The sequence below is a fragment of the Gossypium hirsutum genome, chromosome D01 (assembly GCF_007990345.1).
Source record: "Gossypium hirsutum isolate 1008001.06 chromosome D01, Gossypium_hirsutum_v2.1, whole genome shotgun sequence".
NCBI classification, from domain to species: Eukaryota; Viridiplantae; Streptophyta; class Magnoliopsida; order Malvales; family Malvaceae; genus Gossypium; species Gossypium hirsutum.
The window spans coordinates 6,052,406-6,075,862 of record NC_053437.1 but is presented as its reverse complement, the minus strand read 5'-3'; the positions used below and the strand labels follow the sequence as shown (position 1 = coordinate 6,075,862).

The 23,457-nt window shown below is 32.3% G+C and overlaps 3 protein-coding genes across 3 annotated transcripts; 2 read left to right on the top strand and 1 right to left on the bottom strand.

The window, feature by feature from the left end:
- The first annotated feature begins 2,367 nt into the window (after positions 1 to 2,367).
- On the top strand, positions 2,368 to 5,193 carry LOC107917739 (cytochrome P450 87A3). Its single transcript, XM_016847029.2, has 9 exons — positions 2,368 to 2,626; positions 2,698 to 3,022; positions 3,115 to 3,255; positions 3,336 to 3,608; positions 4,061 to 4,150; positions 4,241 to 4,319; positions 4,433 to 4,539; positions 4,650 to 4,777; positions 4,871 to 5,193. The coding sequence occupies exons 1-9, from the start codon at positions 2,415 to 2,417 to the stop codon at positions 4,962 to 4,964; spliced, it is 1,449 nt and encodes a 482-aa protein (XP_016702518.2). The 5' UTR covers positions 2,368 to 2,414; the 3' UTR covers positions 4,965 to 5,193.
- A 1,857-nt stretch (positions 5,194 to 7,050) lies between these two features.
- Positions 7,051 to 10,972, bottom strand: LOC107917741 (protein DJ-1 homolog B). Its single transcript, XM_041086886.1, has 8 exons — positions 10,726 to 10,972; positions 10,439 to 10,639; positions 9,959 to 10,108; positions 9,639 to 9,821; positions 9,421 to 9,501; positions 8,175 to 8,375; positions 7,942 to 8,082; positions 7,051 to 7,485 (listed from the first exon to the last, which is right to left on the bottom strand). Exons 1-8 carry the CDS (start codon positions 10,864 to 10,866, stop codon positions 7,279 to 7,281), a joined length of 1,305 nt encoding a protein of 434 aa, XP_040942820.1. The 5' UTR covers positions 10,867 to 10,972; the 3' UTR covers positions 7,051 to 7,278.
- Positions 10,973 to 11,809: 837 nt separating this feature from the next.
- Positions 11,810 to 15,135, top strand: LOC107917080 (probable beta-1,3-galactosyltransferase 14). Its single transcript, XM_016846465.2, has 7 exons — positions 11,810 to 12,274; positions 12,433 to 12,585; positions 12,678 to 12,760; positions 12,868 to 12,967; positions 13,615 to 13,728; positions 14,256 to 14,398; positions 14,702 to 15,135. The coding sequence occupies exons 1-7, from the start codon at positions 11,916 to 11,918 to the stop codon at positions 14,803 to 14,805; spliced, it is 1,056 nt and encodes a 351-aa protein (XP_016701954.1). The 5' UTR covers positions 11,810 to 11,915; the 3' UTR covers positions 14,806 to 15,135.
- The last annotated feature ends 8,322 nt before the right edge of the window (positions 15,136 to 23,457 follow it).

The window sequence follows — 23,457 nt, the reverse complement described above, 5'->3', positions numbered from 1 at the left end:
GTTTATATAGCCAATTGTTTTAGTTTTCTCCCAACTACCTTATTTTTATTTTTAGCTGTCAAAAGTGGGGAAGATAGGGTAAGGCCAGGCCACCAACATCACCTTTATGGGTTTGGGTAGCTCACCTGAAATAAGTAAAACCTTCAACATTAGCCAATCACTTAATTTAATTTGTGGCATCTATTTCCTTCTTCTTTTCACTTTGGGTTTCTTGTAAACTAAGTATCTTATTCACCCAAACCCCACCAAAAACTATGATAAATAAAGTCAATTAAAGTCCAATAACCCAAAACAGGCTAAATTTACATGCATGCAAAACTTAGCTATTCATTTATTTCTTGTTGTTGCTTGTTGAAGGGATACCCAATTTGGTGATTCTAAGTTTTTTTTATTATATATTTTTAGTTAATATAATAGTTTTTTGGTTAGATGATTAGATAATTGTGATTTCATTCTTGACTCCCAAGTTTGCTTTTTCTTATAAACATTTTAATATGAATTTTTATTTCATGTTGTTGCAAGAAATTTTTTTTAATTGCTTGAAACAACATGAAATAAAAAATACATATTAAAATATTTATAAGAAAAATCAAACTTGAGACTCGAGAATTAAATCACAATTATCTAACCATCTAATTAAAAAAGCTAATGTGTTAAAAATATTAATTAAAAATAAATACATAAAAAGCTTTAAACAACATGAAATAACAAATACAAATGTGAGTGAAAAAAAATCGAACCCGGAACTCAAGGATACAAGCGCTAACATTTAATCATCTAATAAAAAAACTAAATTATTAATTTACCAACTAAAAAAATATTTTACTGAGGCAGCTCAAAAAAAATTCTTTAAAAAAAACTAATCATGCCACAATGATTGGGGGGAAGTGAGAGTGATGCCGCCGATTGGTCAAACAGCAACAACGGGTTACTATAATAAATGCCTATTTCGGTAATTAATATTTTTCCTATCCTATATATTTTGGTATTTATTTATTTTATATTATTTAAGTAAAAAATTATTCCTCTCCACTAATATTGTTTAATAAAAAAAAGCATTTAACTACTAAACAGTTGGAAATTAATTAAAACATTACATATATTAATTTTTTGGCATAATAATTTATTTAGCCCTTCAACTTTATAAAAAAAATCATTTTAGTTATTCATTTAATTATTTTACTGCCACATCAATAAAGTTAGCAAACATTAACTTTTCCACTCATTTTTGGGTGATTTGACAAACCATGCAAATTCAAGAGCTAAAAAAGAGGAAAAAATAAATGAAAAAATAAAACTACTTTATATTGTGAAGTTGGAGGGCCAAATAATTCATTATGCCTAATTATTTCGAAAATTAGATATGAGGAATGGAATTGCTTGGGATTGAACCGAAACTCTAATGCTTATAACACAATACTCTTACCACTAGGTCAGGGGGGCTAGCAGGCAGGGACACCGGTCCCCCTAAAATGTAAAAATTTTCATTTAGGCCCTTTGAAATTTTTAAAATTTTAAATTAGTAAAGGTAAAATTACACTTTGGCTTTCCTAAAATGATAAAAATTTGATTTAATCCTTTAAAATTATAAAGATAGAAGCTATTAAAATGGTGAAATTGTCCTTTTACTATCGTAAAAATTACAATCTAATTTCGGCCCCCCCTAAAAAAAAATTTCTGACTTCTCCCCTACACTAGGCCAAAAGGTTACCAACAACTTATATTAAATTTTTATGTTTAATTTACAATTCATATCATATTATACAAATTTTTTTATAGTGTCATAAATAACATCTTACATACATAATCTCTCTTTAACCCTTATTAGGTTTTGTGAGTGAGACATTGGTTTGATGATAAAGTTGAATCTCACAATGAATTGAATATAAATATTTTATTTTATTTAATAAATATTTAAAAACAATATTTTGTTAAAACAATACTTATTTTAAATCTTGTTAATATAATTTAAACTCTTATATACATATTAGTAATTTTATTATATGAGTATTCGTGTAAAAACCATGTATTTGGAACACGTGTGCATTTAAACATAACATCTATTAAATAATGAAACGTATAATTTGAAACTATTAATAATAGCACATATATAATATGTCAAGTTGACTTGTGACATAAAATCAATTAACAGTGTTATCTTATACTAAGTTATGACACATTCACGAGTGAAAGAAAAAAAATTCTATTATAAAACTAAAGTTAAAAGCTCATCATCATATTATTTTATTAAAAAATTGAAAAGATAAAAACATCGAATTAATATTTATTATCCAATTGACTATTGAATATTTCAAATCAAACAATATCATAAAGCTTCTATATAAGGGAGCAACGTTAAAGAAAGAAATCAAATTCTACTTTTCAAACTCCTTATCCATTTCATTGTTGGTGCAATGATAATGGAAATATGGTATGTTTGGGTTTTCATAATATCTTTTTTGAGTGTAAGTGTAGGCAACTGGATTTATAGGTGGAGGAACCCTAAATGCAAGGGCAAACTCCCTCCTGGTTCCATGGGATTCCCTCTTATAGGAGAGACCCTTAGCTTCTTTGTCACTTCCAACTCCATTGACATGCATCCTTTCGTTAATGAAAGATTGAAAAGGTAATAAAATAACCCTACAATTATTCCCGGTCAGTGCAGTAAGTATCTCATTTTTTCAAATATGGTTTTAGATACGGTCCGTTGTTCAAGACAAACATAGCGGGTCGACCGGTGGCGGTGTCATCAGATCCCGAATTCAACTACTTCGTGTTGCAACAAGAGGGGAAACTCATCGAACTCTATTACATGGATTCCTTTTCACAGACGGTACACAACGATAACTTGAGTAATCTAGGTGGCTACTTCCAGAGGTATCTACGGCGCTCCATTCTCCGTCATTTCGGACATGAGCCACTCAAACGTAAGCTGTTGTCTGAGCTTGAGGATGTAATAAACCATGAAGTACATAAGTGGACCAATCTGCCAGAGGTCGATGTAAAACTCCAAACTGTTCCCGTAAGTAATTATGGCATATGGATAACCAGATGATCCAAGAATGAAATATTGTAGTAAAGATAAATATAGATTGTTGGTTTGGGTATTTGCAGATGTTATTTGATTTAACCTCACAGATCCTGATGAGTTATAAACCAGAAAAAAATTTAGGTGAAGATTTAAACAACATGTTGCAATCAATTATGACATTTCCTTTATATATCCCTGGGACCGCTTTCTACAAATGTATACAGGTAAAAACATACCATTAAATATGAATATCATCATGAATCCTTCAAGGTAAACACTAATAAATATATATATTTGACTGCAGAAGAAAAGAAAAGCAATAAAGCTGACGACTTGGGTTTTAGAAGAGAGGATGAAGGGGTACTCTTATGATAATTCAGCAGAAGGTTGCAATAAAAAGGGAGATTTTTTGGATGAAGTAATAGGAGACATTGGGAAAGAAGCATTTTTGACGAAGGAATTCGTGCCTTACCTTCTGTTTGGGCTACTCCTTGCTACTGTCGAGACGATTTCACCCACTGTCACTTTGGCCACCATGTATCTACTGGACAACCCATCGGCTTTGCAACAATTAACAGTTCGTTCCTTCCTTTATATGCTTTTAACTTACTATTATTGCTTTTAATTAAATTAATATATACTTAAGCATTTATATTTCTTTTTGCTAGGTGAATATTTTAGATAATTGGAGGGATTATTTATATAATTTTTAATAATATAACCTAAGTTTTGGGGTTATGTTATATATTCGGATTTTATATGATAGTACATGAATATATGCAATTGTTGTAGGTCTTAATTATAAAATTAGCCCCAATCAATATCGTTTTTCTCACTTAGTTATTTAGAAAGTTTTTTTTTTTTAAATGGTATCTTCAATTTCATCTTAATTTATTTGTACAACATTCGGTAAGAACATGCTATGTGTCACGTACTAATTGATTGAGATTGTATGTTGGGATAAAATGAGAAAAAATTTCTTTGAAAAAGTTTGGATATTAATATGTTAGTTTTTAAGAAATGAACCAGGAGGAGCATGAGGAAATTCTAAAGAACAGAGAAGATGCCAATTCTGGACTTGTATGGGAGGAATACAAATCCATGACGTTCACTCGTTACGTGAGTTAATTGATTGATTATGCCAACTTTTTTAATAAATAAATTTAAGTCATGTTTGTTCATGTTTTTTTTTTTTTTTGCTATTTTCAGGTGATTAATGAAACACTTAGGTTAGAAAATGTTCTTCCTGGGATGTTGAGGAAAGTTATAGCTGACATTCACGTCGATGGTAGATAACAATATGTATACATATATATATATTATTACCAATTTATTTGAATATATTATAAACAAGTGTGATTCATCCTTTAAATAATAAAATTAAAAATATAAATATTGCAGAATATACAATACCAAAAGGTTGGATCCTATTGGTTATGCCCACAGCTCTTCATCTGAACCCTAATATATATGAAGATCCTCTTACCTTCAACCCATCAAGATGGAAGGTATAATTATACTCTTTCCCATGGATTAAATCTTAAATAAAACTTTTGGAGCCATTAATTATAATTTTTCATTTATTATGATATTTTTAAAAATAATAAAATGAATAAAGAACATTGGGAGCAATGGAATGGCAAAGAACTTCATGCCATTTGGAGGAGGGGATAGGCCGTGTGCGGGTGCAGAGTTCAGCAAGGTTCTAATGGCTGTCTTTTTACATGTCTGGGTCACCAAATTCAGGTATATTTTTTCATTATTTTGTGTATATATATATTTTAATAATTTAATCCAAAGAATCTAAACCAAAAATGTTTTGCAAAATTTATCGAACAGGTTCACAAAAGTCAAGGGAGGGAACATAGTTCGTGCACCCATTCTGGGATTTCCAGATGGTTTCTACGTTAATGTTTCAAGAAAACATTGTTAAATTACACTTACAATATACATATATATATATATTAAAATGCTATACATATGTGAGTTCAATGCCAATGTTTTGATTTCATTCATAACATTAAGCTAAATTATATATTAATAAATATTAGTTATAATTTCAGTTTACAAGTGACCAGTTCGGACATGTACTTATGATTGTACTATATTTGTAGATATAAAAGTGTGTTTTTATATATTTGAATAAATTTAGTTTTGTAGAACATGAATGTATCCCTTTTGTGTTGTGAACATGTTCACCATAAAATTTTTATGGATAAAATATATATATCAATTTCTTAATCTTGTGATTCTGTGATTTTTGATTAACAATGTTTGTTTTTAAAATGTTGTTAGTAATTGTGCTATGTTTTTGAAAAGAAGAGTGGAAAAATATTAAATCCATCAGATCTTAATATATCTCGATTTTATAAGAGTGGTTGTGATTTTTTAAAATCAAGTTTGGGAATAGGTGAATCAGTTTTTTCCTTTAAAATTGTATTGATACTTGATACCATCTTTTATTATTATTATTTAACTTTTGTTTAATAAAAGTTTGAGATTTAGCGACGAAAAATAACAGTGGCGTTTTATAATGTAAAATGCCGCTATATATTTGTGTGGTAGTTTTGGTCATAGATTTAGCGGCATTTGTAAGTACAACCGTCGCTAAATATCTGAAAAAACTCTCAAATCTGTGAAGCTTTTTATTTCGAGCTAGTTACTTTGTTTCAGATTATTTTATTAATTTTCATTTGAAGCTTGCAATAGCTTTGTTAGGAACATAAAAATTTAAGGGGAATGACTGCAGTGAAAAGGGATTGCGGCCGCCCATTGAAATATTAACGAGCCATTTGCAAAGTTTTTAAGTAAAATGCAAATCCGTAATTATCCCATGGATTTTTGGTTTAACAATAGTTTTTAAAATTTATTATATTGAGAAAAATCTAACTTATCATTAATATGATATCAACTAGTGGCCAACATAGTGGTAACTTACAATCAAGTCCCGAATTAAAAAAATAATATTATAAGAGAGATACTTAGTTAATTTGAATAATGTTTAGTTTTACATTATGTTAAATTTTAATAATATATCTGCATTATCTTATTTTATAATTAAAGCTTTCTAGGTTTGAAATTGATAAAAGTCGGATGCAAAAGTGAAGGCTACGATGGTGTATGAAGTTTTTTTGAATTTTGCTTTTAGTAAAAGATGCCAAGACAACAAGATCTTATGTCTTTGTGTGAAATGTGTCGATATGAATTAACACCAAGGCGATGTTGTTCAAGAACATTTAATTTGTGATGGAATTCTTCTGGGATATACACTATGATTTCTTCCAAGTTGTTCTAGCAATCGATGTCGGTCTCCTAAACAAGATGATAGTAAAGGCACATTGCAAGATGTAAAAGAAAAACATGAATGGTTTCCAAGTATCGAATTAGGTCCTTCACTTTCGGGTGATTATGGATATACTTCTTAACAGAAGCACTCTGCACGTAGAGCTGAGATATCAAGAGAAGATTCGAAAACCATGCATGACCAGGGTGATGAGTCAAAAGCAACGAAACAAGCAAAGAGAGCTAAACTGGAAGCAAATAGGGAAGCTGGAAGAGATGATAACAATTGATATTTCTAGGTTTTGAACTTCTAGTAACTTGTAGCCCATTTACTTTTAAGTGCTAAGAAACAAAATATAATTTCTTATTTTTGCCGAACTCCCTTCCGTGTTTGAAACCTGCTTTAAACCCAAACCAAAATTTTTAAAATCGAATCAATAATTAAATTAATCAAGTCACCAATTCAATTAATATTAGTCTGTTTAATTCAATTAAATAACACATAAAATAATTAATAATGAAACTTGTACAAATTCAATCCTTATTGATTCTCAAATCAATCAATATCGATCCGATTCAAATAATCATAAATCAAATCAATTTTAAACCGTTTCAATTATTATTATTATTATTATTATTAGATAAAAATTGTTATGGACTCTAGTTGAGAATGATTGCAAAATGAGATTGTAATATAAAATGGTTCAACTGGCAACTTCTTGGAAATCAGAAATAAATTGCTGAAGAATTAAAACCACTATTATTTCACAAAGGATGCCATCACAGATGAACCAAAGGTGTTCATTTTGCTCAGCTTGTTCCAACACTCATTTATTTATCAACAAGGAACAAACTTATCGTACATAAAACCGCAGAGTGCTTACTCAACTTTTATATTCTCATTGATAGTCTCATAGCAGGCTATACGGTAACATGGGCAGGACCAAACACTCATACTAGTTCATCTACTGGCGTACAACAAGCAGTCCTTTTGCTAACTCCAAGGCTTTTGGGCGTCCGAAAAACTTCTCCACGATTCCTAGTGCAAACTCCATGGAAGTTCCAGGGCCCCTGCTTGTAATGAGGTTGCCATCCACCACTACTCTGTTGTCAATATGACTTTGATCTGATAGCTTGTCGCACATTGCAGGGTAAGCTGTGGCCTTTTTGCCCTGGACCATGGCACAACACGACTGTTAACCATCCGGGAATATCAAATACAGAAAATTTCTTTTGAGTGCTGTTGTTTATTCACTCGAAATCGAAATTTTTGAAACAGATATAATTACAGGAACCACACACACAAGCTTGTCACCTGTAATCAAAAAATAAAAGCAAGTGCAAGCACAATAGTGAAAGTTCAAAGTTTAAAGGCAAAAGCAAATGATACAACCTAAACAGCTTGTATTTTGTAGTGACCATATTGCCTAATTATAAATTCCAATGTATATAGTAGTTGAAATTATTTAATCAAAAGCCTCCAGACACGCAGAGACTACTTCCCAGAGGCAGATTATGGTTCTTTTAATTAAGTTGATCATTTATTTTATGAACAAAACAAACAAGTACAATCCCATGCAAATTTTATAATGAAAACACGAAAATGTTAAACTCGATCAAGATTATACCTTGAGTAAACCATGAGGCTCCAACACCAAAGCTGGAGATGCACATATAGCTCCATATGGTTTGTTTGATTCCGCTTGCTTTTTTAACAAGTTCACCAGCTTATCAGATTTAGCAAATGCTTGGGCACCACCAAGTCCTCCCTGTAGATAGGAAAGACCAAGTTAAAATATATTACAAAGAAAGAAAATTGGGAGGAATTAGGACTAGGGAATATGACAGAATTCCAACATACTGGCAAGACTACAAGGTCATATGTAAGTTTAGCAGCTTCATCAAGAAGCATATCTGCCACTAATTTAACTTTCCTAGAAGCCAGAATTTCAAGATTGTCTCCAACAGAGGCCACCACAACATTTGCCTTTGCTCGACGCAGAATGTCAATGATCATAACTGCTTCCATTTCTTCTGAGCCATCAGCAATTGGTACAAGAACCTGAAAATTTAATCAAACACAAATTTTATCATAGAAAAGAACCATAAATTTTGGGTGATAGTACCAAGACAAATTTAAATGCCAAAATACTTGGAAGTTGAAAATCAGTATCTGAATGAACTTACCAACTGACTGCATAGAATCATTTTAGGAAAGAAATGAAAATTTGGAAATAAAGATAACTATCTTCTTGCAGAAATCAACTTACATATTATCTAGTAATTACATGATAATAACTTGCTTTTTTGTTTCACCTAAGGGAGGGAAAGCAGAAATAGGAGTAAGGAGGGCTGTAACAAGATCAAGTTAGCAGCTAATGACCCCTCAAATTCAGGCAGCCTATTTTCAATTTATTGATTTATAACAAAATTTTCGACCCTCACAGAAGCCTGCTAGATTTAGAAACAACCACCTTGGTCCAGTGGTCCTGGTACCAAAACAATTGCCATTGTTCCTTACATCAAGTTAAAACAAAAGCAGAAATATCAAGGACAATTTGAAGTGCAAAACTGGATCTCGAGAGTACAGCATGCCTTGGCAGTTGGGACACTAGATTACAAATAAGATCAACAGTGATGAAAGGCAGCTAAACTTAGGGTGGGTTTGGATAGGCGATTAGGAGCGGTGAGGTGCGTTTAGCTTACTTTTTGTCTCACGCTACTGTTTTTACACTAACCGCAGGTAAACGCACCAACCATCCAAACTCACCCTTAGCATGCAAGTGTTCTTGCATATCTTGGACTTCTAATAGTTACTTTCAAAATCAAAGAAGAAAATAGAACTATAGAAATTGCCAGATGCAAGTCAGCTCTCTCTTCACACTGTTCTTTCTGAACTCCTCTAACTAGAAACTCGTTGTGTCCTTGAAACTCTTTAGAATCAAGAATTGGAACTCTTTTTGAGTCCTAATCAGAGTATTGGAGGAGAATGAAAATCCACCATTAACCACTCAGAATACTGAGATGTACTTAAGAATGAAGATTTATGCATCAAATATTATACAAAACTTGATAGAATGTAACAATAAACAACACTAAAATCTCACCTGCGGAACATTATTGCATTTCCATTCCAGAGGATTCAGCTCTGTTATAGTATACTCATCACCATGGTTAGGACGCATCACCTGAAGATAACCAGATCCATTTTAGTAAATAGTGGCGCCATTAATCAGAAACATCATCCACTGAGCTTCCAATTAGCCTGATTGCTTTTCCTTTTTCCTAAAAAGAACGTAACTACTGTAGTAAAAAGTGCCCGTACCAATGGCCCAGAAACTTCATCAGCTTTCTCTTTTCCATACAATTGCTCAACCAGTGTTACAGCAAATTCCATGGTAGTGCCAGGTCCACGACTTGTTACAACTTTGCCATCCTGCTGAACTCTTGATTCAACAGCTGTTGCACATGATTGCAGTTGCTCCATAAATGATGGGTAACAGGTAGCCTGCCAGAAACAATCATGAATTATGAGTTCAATCATGCAACATTATCTAAAACAAAAACAAGCTACAAATAGCAAAACAACGTATACCATGATCTCTGAAATAAATTAGCTTAAAATATTTATCATTTAGTACTCACTTTCAGTCCCTTCAATAGACCCCATGAACCAAGCGCAACTGCAGGTGAAGCACACACGGCAGCATAAAGCCGCCCATCTGCAGCCTGCTTTTTCACAAGACTTTCAAGAGCTCCACAATCTTTAAAGTTGCTAGCACCAGGCATGCCTCCCTAAAAGCAAAACATATATACCAATGACAAAAATAAGCGTTTTCCATTTTGATCTAAAAAATCACTCACATGCAAATTATTTTCTCCTATAAATAAAATAATAAAAAAGCCTTTTTATCTTCTGCTTCCGAAAATTACTAGTTTACTTCAATAAAGTAAAAAGATCTTTTCAGTTTGGCTTCCAGAAGCTAGAAAGCAATACCAATTGAGTCCCAATTTTAAACCAAATACTGCTGTAACCATTCATATATTTGCACTCTGCATTTTACTTCAACACCAAAAGCCTGAAGAAAAGTTGTTTACAGAAAAAAAAGGGGAATAATTACTTACAGGAAGCGCGATAAGATCGAAAACGGTATTCTTACAATCAGCGACAAGAGCATCAGCAACAATTTTAACACCGTGGCAAGCGTCAACGCGAAGCTCTTTCTCGACGGAAGCCACCGTGACGTCAGCTCCCGATCTCCTAATCACGTCGATCGTAATCACCGCCTCCATCGGCTCCGTCCCGTTCGCGATCGGCACCAAAACCTAAATAATCGAAACGTCAAAATCACAAAATTACAGAATTAACAAAAGAAAAAAAAATCTTTCCATTGTTTATGTGTCGTATTTACTTGTTTAGCCATTGTGCTTGAAGCAGAGGCTGAGCAGGAGAAGCGAGGGGATTTGAGAGGAGAGAAACGGAAATGATGATGGAGTTTGGAAGTTGAAAGAAGAGAGTGATGAGTTAAGTGGCGTAAGTGTAATACTGCCATTACTTTTAGGGGTTTTTCTAGAGGGATCGGCTCGGCTCCCTGGCTCTGTTGGAAGGGGCTAGATTTCAGTAGCGTTTCGAATATGGCGGCAATGGATGAGATCGTTTCAATCAGCGGTTTTCATTTTGCCACGTGCTTTTAATGACTACTTTTTTGGTTAAAGTGCATGGGAAGTCCCTATATTATAAGGACTGAGTCAAATTAGTCCCTCTATCAGTAAATAGATCAATTTAATCTCTATAATCAAATAAGTTCAAATTGTAAGAGAGCTAATATTTATTATATAATAATTGTCTTGAAATTTATTGTTTTCGGTTTCATTGACGATACCATAAAGTCTTTAAAAATATTAACTCGAGTAAATAGTAAGTGATATTTTTTAAACAAAAATATCTAACTCCAATAAAATTTGATCTTATTTTATTCTTTTCAATAGTATAAGGACTAATTGATCAAGCCCTATAAATTTTTACTTGTTTTAATAATTTTGGCAGCCCCTCTAAAATATAAAATTGCTATTTAGACCTCCTTAAATTAATAATGATAAAATTACACTTTGGTCCCCTTAAAATTATAAAAATTTGATTTAATTCTTTAAAAATTATAAAGATATAGACTATAAAAAATTAAAATTTCATCCGGCCTCTAAAAAATTGTTCTGGCTTCGCCCATAATATTGATGATTCATTTTATATAGATTCATATATTTTAGTATGATGATTTTTTTATGTCATTTCATATTTTAGTTATTTTTATCATATTAATTTTTGTTTAAAAATTAATATTTATAATTTAAAAAAATAATTGATATCAAAATTAATCCATTTTAAAAAAAAAAATTATTTAACATATTCTAAATTTCACATGTAACCGTTTCTTCTTTTTCTTTATCTTTATCTTTTTTCTTTTTATAAATAAACAATTTCTTCTGGATTTGGCATAATTCCCTTGCAACTAAAAGAGGTCTTTGTCTTGAAACCCGAAAAGCCCATAAACAAAGAGATCCAATATAACGACCAATAACGGCAGATCAAATCTAATTTACAGTTATGCCATCATCTCCCAAATTCTTCCACTCCCGCCATCCACCGCCGGCCACGCGCCTCACCAGATCAACAGCCCTCATCGTCTTCTCCACCCTCTCTTTCCTCTTCTCCCTCTACGTTTTCCTTTCCTCCACTGACTGCGGTCACCAATGTCTCTCCGACCTGAGATCCGTTCGGGTTCTTTTGGACAAACCCGGGAATGTCAATATAACTGCTACTTCCGATGGAGATGTTGATGTTAATGGGACCAAGAGGCATAAAGTTATGGGCTTCGTTGGGATCCAAACCGGGTTCCGTTCAGTCGGTCGAAGACGGTCCTTGAGGAAGACTTGGATGCCTTCCTATCATCAAGGCCTCCAACGGTATATATTTTTTTCCTAAAATTTGTTAACATATTAAGCTCTGTTCTAATCACTTTTTTTTTTCTTTTACTTGGAAAACGGTATAGATTTAATCAACTACAGAAACAATCATGTTTGAATTTACCTAATATTTTAAATGCAAATAATTTTCTTTTCAGGTTAGAAGAGGCAACAGGATTAGCTTTTAGGTTTGTAATTGGTAGAACAAATGATAGATCAAAGATGGCACAGCTGGGGAGAGAAGTAGCAAAATATGATGATTTCCTTTTGTTAGATTTTGAGGAGGAATACAGTAAACTCCCTTACAAAACGTTAGTTTCTTTATTTCCAAATATTTGGGTTATCGAATTAGTCATGTTATTCAATTGAAAGACGGTCCCTTACTTTAGAATGTCTACTTCAGGTTAGCATTCTTTAAAGCTGCCTATGCACTCTATGATTCTGATTTTTATGTCAAAGCTGATGATGATATATATTTGAGGCCAGGTGACTTGATTAGTTTAACTCTTTTATGCCAGTGTTGGGTGGTATTCTTTACCTTCATAGAATGACTTTATGTGGTTAGTTGACAATGGTTTATTATCGATTTTCAGATCGACTATCACTTCTATTAGCTAAAGAACGTTCTCACTCTCAGACTTACCTTGGATGCATGAAAAAGGGTCCGGTATTTACTGATCCTAAGTTGAAATGGTTAGTATTCGTATTTATATATATATTATTTAACCTATGGTTTAGATATCTACATATTTCAACTGTGTTAATTGGGCTATAAATTTGTTCTCACTATCAATGAGCTTCTAAAATTTCAGGCTACATCAATTACATTTCTTTCCACGAATTTGGTTTTAATCACAAGAGATCCTTACTACAAGGAAGGCAAAGAAACTTTCATTTACAGATAACCTATTAAGATATCCTTGATCTTGAATTATCTTGACAAAAGACGAATTTCATATTTAAAGATCTATGTTGCTTTATACCTTGAAATGTATGTACACATGGAAGGCTACATTGTATATAAATGTACATTTCCCGTTTATATGTATCTTGTTCTGTCTATGTGCTCTCCTTTGATGGAAATGGACCGGTAGCATGGAATGTTGCAATGTGCCTTTCCCGTTTATATTTTTCTACTGTGTTTTACTTGTAGATGTACTTTTAGGATGATGAGGATGTGATTTAAGATATTTAAAAAGTTAAGTACATCATGGTTTTCTGTTTTGAATCGTTTTAGACAAGATTTAGTGTTAAGAGTATATGACACCAAAAAGGTAGGATTTCTTTTTTGCAGATATTCATATATTATAGAATGTTTAGAATTGACTAAATTCATACAGGTATGAGCCACTATCCTATCTACTAGGCTCGGAGTACTTCCTTCATGCCTACGGTCCTTTATATGCTCTTTCAGCAGATGTTGTTGCAAGTTTGGTTGCTCTGAGAAACAACAGGTGGTGCTCATATTTATTTCAGAGCTAATCCCATAATTGTCTGTTAAACAATTTCTCGCTTTTCTTATATTTCTTGTTCCCTCCTTCTCATATTCGGATCAGGGTTTTCACTAGCTGACAGTGTAGGCTTTTCCGGCAAACATTGGCTGATTTTAACCCTTCTTTCGAACTCTGCATGCTTAGTCTAAATTATTACTCAAACGATTGAATTCTTTTTTGTTCGGCCATGGCCACCTTTGTTCACTAAATACATCTACTATAACTAAAAAACTATGCATTTTAATCAAGTCTTTTGTCTTTCCCTCCTCCATTGTTGTGATTGAGGAGGTTGAGGGTTTCCTTGTAGTGGAAATTGTAGATTTTCTTAAAAGAAAGTTTAATATTTGGAAAGCTTAATCGAATGCATATTTTGCAACACGTCTTTTCTCATTTCGTAACATTAGTTGAGGTGCCGTTACTCATGATGCATCCCTTACTTTTCAAATCTCTGATTTGTTACGATTGTTTCTGTTTTGTATGAATTGCAGTTTTCGGATGTTTAGTAACGAAGATGTTACAATAGGCGCATGGATGCTTGCAATGAATGTCAACTTTGAGAACAACCGAAGACTGTGTGAGCGAAAGTGTACGCCTACATTCATTGCTGTCTTGGATATCCCCAAATGTTCAGGTTAGTGTTCAACTAAAGCATACAAATAGTCATTCCAAGCTTGCCAAAGTACTTCATAGCTTGTTAGGTTTGGCACATGATACCTGAGGATTTGCTTAATATAAATGGTGTATATGCCCCACGAGTTTTCTTTGTACGTTTCCATCATTCATATAGTGGAGAACACCATGGGATCTGCCGATATACAAAGATTGCCGGTGATATGGATATCTGAATCTTTGAAGCTGAAAATGGTTGTGCAATAGACCAATGGTTTTGAAAGCTATAGATACATTGTGATCTAACGTTACTCCTGTTTTACAGGACTATGTAATCCGGAGACAAGGATATTGGAACTTCATCGGCAAGAAATGTGCTCAAATGGTTCAACGTTCCCATCGGATGATAAACAGCTTTCCTTGGCCTAAATTCACACAGATTTTTCTAATATTGACAAAGGTGTTTCAGAGAATTGCTTGCTCTGCTAAGTTGATCTCTGCTGCCATGCTACACATCTTAACTACCCTCCTTCAATCACCCCAACCCAATTTTGTTTTCCCATTTTTACCAACAATAAGTTTTCCAATATTTTTTTTTTACATTACCATTCTTTTTTACCGCTTCAAACCAAAACCAAATTCACAAGGTTCCATTGCCTACTGTAAAATGTACTCTGCTACAAATTGTGATCTTGAAATTACCCCCCCCCCCCGCTCTTTGACATCAAATATTGGTCCCTAAATTTTTCTATTTGGTTAAATTTGTGTTTTTGCAATGTATGTATCTATGTCTTTCTGCCTTGTGCGTTGTCCCAAAGCTGATCACTTACAGTAAATAGAAACAGGGGAAATGCAACAAAATGGTATTTGGTTTAACATCCTTAAAAGCTCGAGTTATATGTCTAAGTTCTTACAATCTACATTTCCCTTTAAATTAGGGTTAGAAACCAAATACCAATGATTAGCTTAGGAATTTTTTATCATGAATTTTTGGAAACAGAGTTTAAATCCAAACTGGCAATAAATTATCGAAATTAAACTCCAACAATACTAATGAAAATTACATTAAGCGTACATGAAATTTTATCAAAACCAAATACAACATCATGGATGAAAAATACATAATCATAATTCATATAACTTGTAATTATTGAAGAGCTTAATTTGTTATTGTACTTGTAATCATAATTTTATTTTTGGTACAACACTCGCGGCCCTTGACTGAAACAGTGCTTTATCCCTAGATGTTCAGTCAATTGCTACGCCTTAACACATTTTGGAGAGAACCAGCTAGCTATGGGTTCGAATGGCATTTCACCTTTAACCACAATTCATCCGCTGATTCTTCAATATTAATCGGTTCAGACCTCAACTTAATTTCACCCAAGCTTCATCCTAGTCATGGATAGACTACCCATATCCGGGTCCATAAGCAATGATTTAACAGAGAATAAATAAAAAAAATTGTAATTAAATGAGTAAAACAGACCCAATACTGTTTAAATGTCTATAGAACTTCAATGATTATTAAGGATAGCTTTGGAGTTATTTTATCATCAACTTTTTGGGAAAATTATTAAGGATTATTATCCTATCTGTTGTGGAGTTAAAATAAGATTAGAAATTTGACTCACCTTAAATTGTATTTTAATCATTAAAACTAATTAAATGGTTTACTTGTGAGGAAAAATTATTTACTGAGAGTGGATAAGAAAAAAAAATTATCCTTACATTTTTTGACTACAAATGAAAACCATTATATATTTGATAATTGTATTGAAATATTGATTGAAAAGTTTACAGAGAGAGAAACAAACGATGAATACATATATTTAGATATAAAAAGTATAATTAATATGCATAAACTCAAATGAAAGTTACAATAGAAGTACATCAAATTTGAAAAAGAAAATACAACACTAAAGGATTAAAATACATAATCTTAATTCACAACAACAAGAAGAACTTAATGGAAATTAATTTAAATATAAAATGACTAAAACTCTGGGCCCCAAATGGGGAAGCCAAGAAGTTCAATCTTCTTTTGAGCTGCAATTGTATATATGGGTGCACCATTATCACCATTTCGTTCAACTCGAAAGATGATTTTATCACCAGGCCTGAGACCTTTAACTCGAACATATTTACGCCAATCTTTTTGAAATACTGGCTTAGGATAATCATCTCCTTTCCTAATATAATATCCAAAGTTCTCCCACAAATTACCGGAAACATCGTGCACCGGAAAAGTTATCGTTCGTCCCCCTTCGTAATCGGGCAGATGCTGAACGAAGTCGCTCGGAATCGCTACTTGCTTATTAACATCAACCTCGGTCAGGCATTTCTCAAAAGAAGGCATAGTTTAAAGAAGATTATGAGTAGCTATAAATGAATTTAGAACAAAGCACTTCTGTTGAATGCAAGGATTATGGATTGATGACCCTTATTTATAAAGCCTCAAATTTCCAACATGATCGCGAAAAGGCTTATGGATTGATCGGAAAAGGGTAATAGATAATCGAACATCAGAGGCTTATAAGATTCGAAATGGATAGCATGCATGCAAACGCGAGATACAGATGTAAGTGTCATTTTCATCGTGCGACTAACAATGGCAGTGAAAGTTGAGAAAGCATGAAAATCACAAAGCTAGAAATTTAGAATGTGTCGACAAATTTAAAAGATTATTTAATTAATTTGCCATGGCTAGTTTCATCTAGGTAAAAGTAATATGAGTACTTGTATTAGGAGTTAAATTGTATTGTGTCTCTTTTATATAAAAAAAATTGGTAAATTAGTCCATCTGCATTAAATTAAAAAGCAAACGGATCATTTTTGCTAAAAATTCTTTCTATCTCTACTGTTAAAATTTGATCTTTATACATCAATATAAGGTACATGTGGCATGTCACTTGTCACTGTCTAGTTATTTTATCTATCATACCAATTTTTTTTCAGTACAATTTAATGAAATTTTTAACAAAAAGGATCAATTTGCTCTTTGATCTAATGTACAGGGGCTAATTGTGTAACACCCCTTACCCAAGACCATTGCCGGAGTCGAGCATGAGGATATTCCTTACTTAACCTAGAGCTTAACAAAAAGGATCAATTTCCTTTTCGTCAAAACGCTAGAGCTTAGAGATTAAATCCTAAATGGATATTCCTTACTTAACCTTTAGTCTAAAACAAAGTTAATCTTGGATTAGTGGGGCATTAATTTTATCTTCAAAGTCGGTAATATGCTAAAGCTGAAATAACTAAGTCTGTTGGACTTAAATGAATCCCCCCACAAGTGTTGGTTTAAGAATAAGTCAATGCCAGCACTTAAAATTTCATCTCTAGACCCCAAAAAAGTAAAAAAGAAAAAAAAATATTATCTTTCCAATAAAATGGTGTGCATTTGACCAAGCATAAAATATCGTGGAAAAGATGGCAATGAAGCCTATATATACCCTATTTATGCACCACCAAGCTATGCAACTATCAACCCTGAATTTGATAACTCTCTATGGCTAGCTTCAAAGTTCTGTTCTGCCTATCTCTGCATGTTTTGTTCTTGGTTTCGAGTTCTGGAACTCGGTTGTTTCATCCATTTTCGATCGCTGATCCGGCATTGAAAATGGAATCAAAATCACAGTATAAGGCTAATACACATGATGAAGAGATAACTTATAGACACTTCGAATCCAAGCAATTTTCGGGCATAGACCAGTTAGCATTGGCAGTTGCAGATAAACAACACCCTGAAGCAGCCATTATTGAGTCCAAGCGTGCATTGATTGAAGAAGGCAGGGAAGCCATTAAAGCAAGCATAGAAAGAAATGGAGGGATTCCATACGAGACGAAACGGCGAATCCAGGGGGACCTGATCCTCATCATCATTAATTATCATGAATTTTGTTTCTCCTCTCCTTTACCACCGGTAATAGGAGGACCCGCAAATTCATTTAGTGGTGGCGTAGAAAATTTTGTTTGAATATATGCTAAAACAAATCATTTCCAATTTCTCGGCCTTAATTGTTTTGGTAAGTACAGTTTTAATTTTAATGGAATAAAATTGGCTTTTCATAAGATCACCTACGTTTGGCTTATTCGAAAATGTTACTTCCTCTATTCTTATTTGAGATATTATTATGATCCATCTCAATTTTAAACATATTATCATAACCATAAATTCATTTAATTGTGACATAAAGAATATTTCCGTTACTCTCAAATGGTATTAGTGACATCAAGTGCCACTACACTTGCCCATTAATGCCATCTAAGGGCATGAGTTTAATCTCTACTGAGGGCTTATGCTCATGTCCTCCATACATAATCTAATCTCGTTTTGTTGAATTCATCATCTCAAGCACTCCGACTCTTTAAAAAAGTTGAGTATGAAACTTCAATCAAGGACAATATTGATCCATTAAGAAGTCCATCAACTTCTGACGAATAATTTTAAAAATTTTCCGAAAAAATAAAAATCTGCGTCCTCCTCAACAACTGATCATGTATCATAAATAGAACTTCAATAATCTAATATCCATCATTCTGAACCCATTCAAATATTCTTCTTCTCCTCCTCCTCTTTTTTTTTATGCTTTTTAGTTGGTGGTGATCCCCATTGAATATTATTGATAAAAAGGGTAAGCCATTTTGGAGATGGTGGGACATTGGGAGATGGCCATTACACTCACAAATCAGAAAATTACAACCAATTCATTATATATATTTGCAATTTAAAACCATGCATTTGTTGTTAGTGTTACCACAAGCAAAATTAATAATATCCCCTCTTCTTTTATCATATGTATATTTTTGTGTGTAATGAATATTCTTTATTATGGTTTAAAATAACCACAAATATTAAAAATATGTATACCACAATAAAATAAAGTACAATACAAGAACAGTATTTAAGTTTAAATAAAAGTGTACTAAGTTTTAAAGATTGTGTGATTAAATTATTGCAATTAATTTGCGGAGGAGATATGATTAAAGTAAAACTAAGCTTATTTCTCCAAATAGGAGAAGAGTATTTAAGTTTAATTAAAAATAGTAAAAACTTAAAATAATGGACCTTTTTATCTTTAAACACCTAAGTTTTTAATTTTTATAATAACTTTTTATCATACTAAATAACAAAATATTATATCTAAATCAACTTTAACTATATCTAGGAATTTAATTTGTATTGAAATTCTATTATATCCCTACCAAGTAATTACATACCCTATAAATATATATCCCATGTTTACCTTTTCGGACACTTCCAAGTATTGTTTCTTTAAGTTCCATAGAAGCTAATTATTTTCGGTTTATTTTTTAAAGTGTTGGAATTCTATTGGCTTTTTTTAGTCATGAAGAAATATAAGCTTTTGTTCCTAATGATTTACCTTGCAGTATGTGTGAAACAATCTCACCAGCGGATTCTTTATCAAAAGCATGATGTTGAAAAAATTGATGAACAATTTCTTGATCAAAAGCAGAATGTTACTATCTCTAAAGATTATGAATTAATTAACCTTGTTAGAGTTACAGGTCCTGAAAGTATCACATTTGATTGTAAAGGCGAAGGGCCATATGTTAGAGTATCTGATGGATGGCTGGATACTTAAATGGCATGAACCAAAGATTGGTTGGAAAGAGTTTGCTGTTCCTTCGTCGATTAGGTATTCATTAAATTGTATTCTTTAGGCATTCATTAACTTATAATCTTTTTGTGAAGATAGTTAACTAAGTGATGGATTTTTTATTGGATTAGAAAAAGAGAGTTGCACGATGGGTCTACTGATCCTAACCTTGAACCAATATATGGAAGGCCATTAGGTTTGGAATTTAACCCAGTAACTTGTGATCTCTATACTGGTGATGCTTATTTTAGTCTTCTCATAATTGGACCTAATGGTGGCATAGCACAAACTATTGTTAGCTCAATTGAAGGAATCCCGTTTAAGTTTATAAATAGGTTAGATATTGACAATAGGACAGGAGTTATCTATTTTACAGATAGTAGTACTATTTTTCAAAGAAGGTATGTTTTAAATATTTATGTGTAAGTAACACCTCTAACCCGTATTCGTCGCCGGAACAGGGTTACGGAGCATTACCGAGATTTATAGATCAAATAGACAAAAATTTCAAACGTTTCATAACATATTAATATTCATAATAAAATCAATCAAAATCATATATATTGTCCCTTATACGAGCCCTCAATGCCCTAAATATTCGTTAGAAACAAGTCAGGACTACATCGGAAACTCAAAGAATATTTCGGAAACATTTAAAATTTTCAACATTGCAAGGGTCGCACAGTCGTGTCCATGCTCGTGTAACTCTCTGACTTGGGTCACACGGCCAAATCACACTCCCGTGTGCTAGGCCGTGTGAGCATACTAACTTGCATTCTTAAGAAGATACAAGGGACACACGACCGTGTCACTTGGCCGTGTGTCACACACGACTGAGACACACGCCCATGTCTCTACCCGTGTGGACGAAAATATGTCATTTTCTAAGCCACATTTCTCACCCAAATTGACACCAACCTAGCCTCAACAATTTACACATCAACAAGGCATTCAACACAAGCTAAAATCAAGTCTTAAACATGTATTATTACCACATACAACCAATATGTCCTTAAGTACCTCAAATGACAACTTTAAAATATGTCCACCAAATATCCAAACTTACCTAATTAATTTACCTAACCAAGTTACCAAAGTTCACTATAATTCAAATACGTACACACATATATCACTTATACTAACATCACAATTATACCTTAGTCTCTTACCAATATGTAGGTTGATTATATAAACAAAATAATAGTCATAATATTTACATAAGTTAAACTTTGACTAAGACCATACAAAAGCCTATACATGCCATATAAACCATATTTAAATTTTCAAAAGCTACCGAGATAAGCTGGATAGTGTGACTTGAGTGCCGATCTGATCGTCCAACCTTCTGAAAATCTACAAAGACATTAAACAATACAAATAAGCTTAATAAAGCTTAGTAAGTTCGACGGGTTAAACAAAAATCTTACCTAACTAACTATAATTAATTTATATATTAAAAATCATCCATGATAATTTCCTGTCATTTACAGCATCAATTGATAAATACATCCGTATTCAAATCAATACAAATAAATAACATATCTTTCAAATTTAATAAATAAATCACCTTACTGAGATTTCTCCATTCAAAGAACGACTTAAGGATAAGAGTACATCGTTTACAGAAGCTTGAAAGCTAAACTGAAGGTCGTAAGAGCTGAACAGAAGCTCATGAGAGCTCATCCACCTAATTACGCCAAACAGAAAGTAAAACACGAAAGTTCGCAACAAATGCTAAACCCCGATTTACTTGGGTAAAATGTTGATATCTCCCTCCAATACCATCATACACCAAATTATGAATGTACTAAAATCCCATGTTCAATTCAAACTGAATATCCAATTCAATATTATAATTCCAACAATAATTCATTTCTAACAATAGAATAAATGCATAATACCATTCATCAATTTATACAAGATATTAAAATTTAACTGTACGAACTTACCTGGACTGAATTGTAGTAATTGCAGAAGTTTAGGGACTATTTCACTATTTTTCTTTTTTCACGAGTATCTACGGGATCTTGATCTAGAATATAAAAATTTCTCATTTATTAGTATATATTTAATTTCCAATTTATTTTACAATTAATACCCTTTTATTTTTTGAATTTATACCACTACCCCAAACTTTTGCAATTTTTGCAATTTAATCCCTTAATTGGTTAATCTATCAAATTAACTACTTTTCTTAACCAATAATCTATCCAAATATTCTAGGCCTTCATACAGCCCCTAATAAACCCAAAATTTACTATCAAACCCAAATATTTTAACCTTTTTCACAATTTAATCCTAAAATTAATATTTAACAAAATCACTTTATAAAATCATCATACAACACAATCAAAGCTCTAAATTCATGTTATTCATCAAAAAAATCTAATATTTATCAATGGAAACTTCGAAAATTTTTAATAAAATAAAAAACAAAGGTACAGTTTAGTTGGACCTAATTGCAACAATCTCAAAAAAACATAAAAATTACAAAAAAATCGGCAAGAATTGAACTCAAATGAAGCAAAAATATGGAAAACCAGCTTAAGGCTCCCTCCTATGGCGGTTTAAGCCGAAAATTGAAGAAGAAATGCCTAGAAAACTTTCCAATTCCAATTTGTTTTATTTTAATTCCAAGTAAATTACAAATTTGCCATTCTATCACTTGATTTTATTATTTTTCCTTCATATGCCGCCTCATCACTTTAATTTAGGTATATTTATTACTTAACTCCTTTCTTATTTATTAATCAAGCCATTTAATCACTTAATTATTATAATGAACAAGTTTTACATTTTTTTCAATTTAGTCGTTTTTAATTAATTAACTATGGAAACGTTAAAATTTTTTAACGAAACATAAAAATTATAAAAATATTTACGGTTCGGTTTATAGAAACGAGGTCCCAATACCTCATTTTCTAAAACCATTTGATTTAGAGTCTTACCACTTGAACCTAATAAATCATTATAAAATATAAATTACCAATTCAAAAACCTTTTTAAAACCATATTTGACTTGTAAATATTAAATAATAATATTTTCAAATTTATTCACTGAATTCTGTGGTCTCAAAACCACTGTTTTCGACACTACTGGAAAATCGGGCTGTTATAGTGTAGGTATGCCAATTTTTTGTCCAGATCAATTGATAGTAGCGGAAGGTTACTAAAATATGATCTACATACAAAAAATGCATCCATTATATATACAAGTTTGATGTTTCCAAACGGAGTAGCTTTGAGCAAAAATTATTATTTTCTTTTGATGGCGGAAACAACATGAGGAAGAATATTGAAATTTAATCTTGGAACAAATAATTTTGAGCCCGAAGTGTTTGTTGAGCTACCTGGAGTTCCTGATAATATTAAGATGAATCATAAAGGAGAATTCTAGGTAGCTTTACATGCAGGAAGGCTTGGAGAGATCGATGATGATGTTCCAGATCCAAAAGGA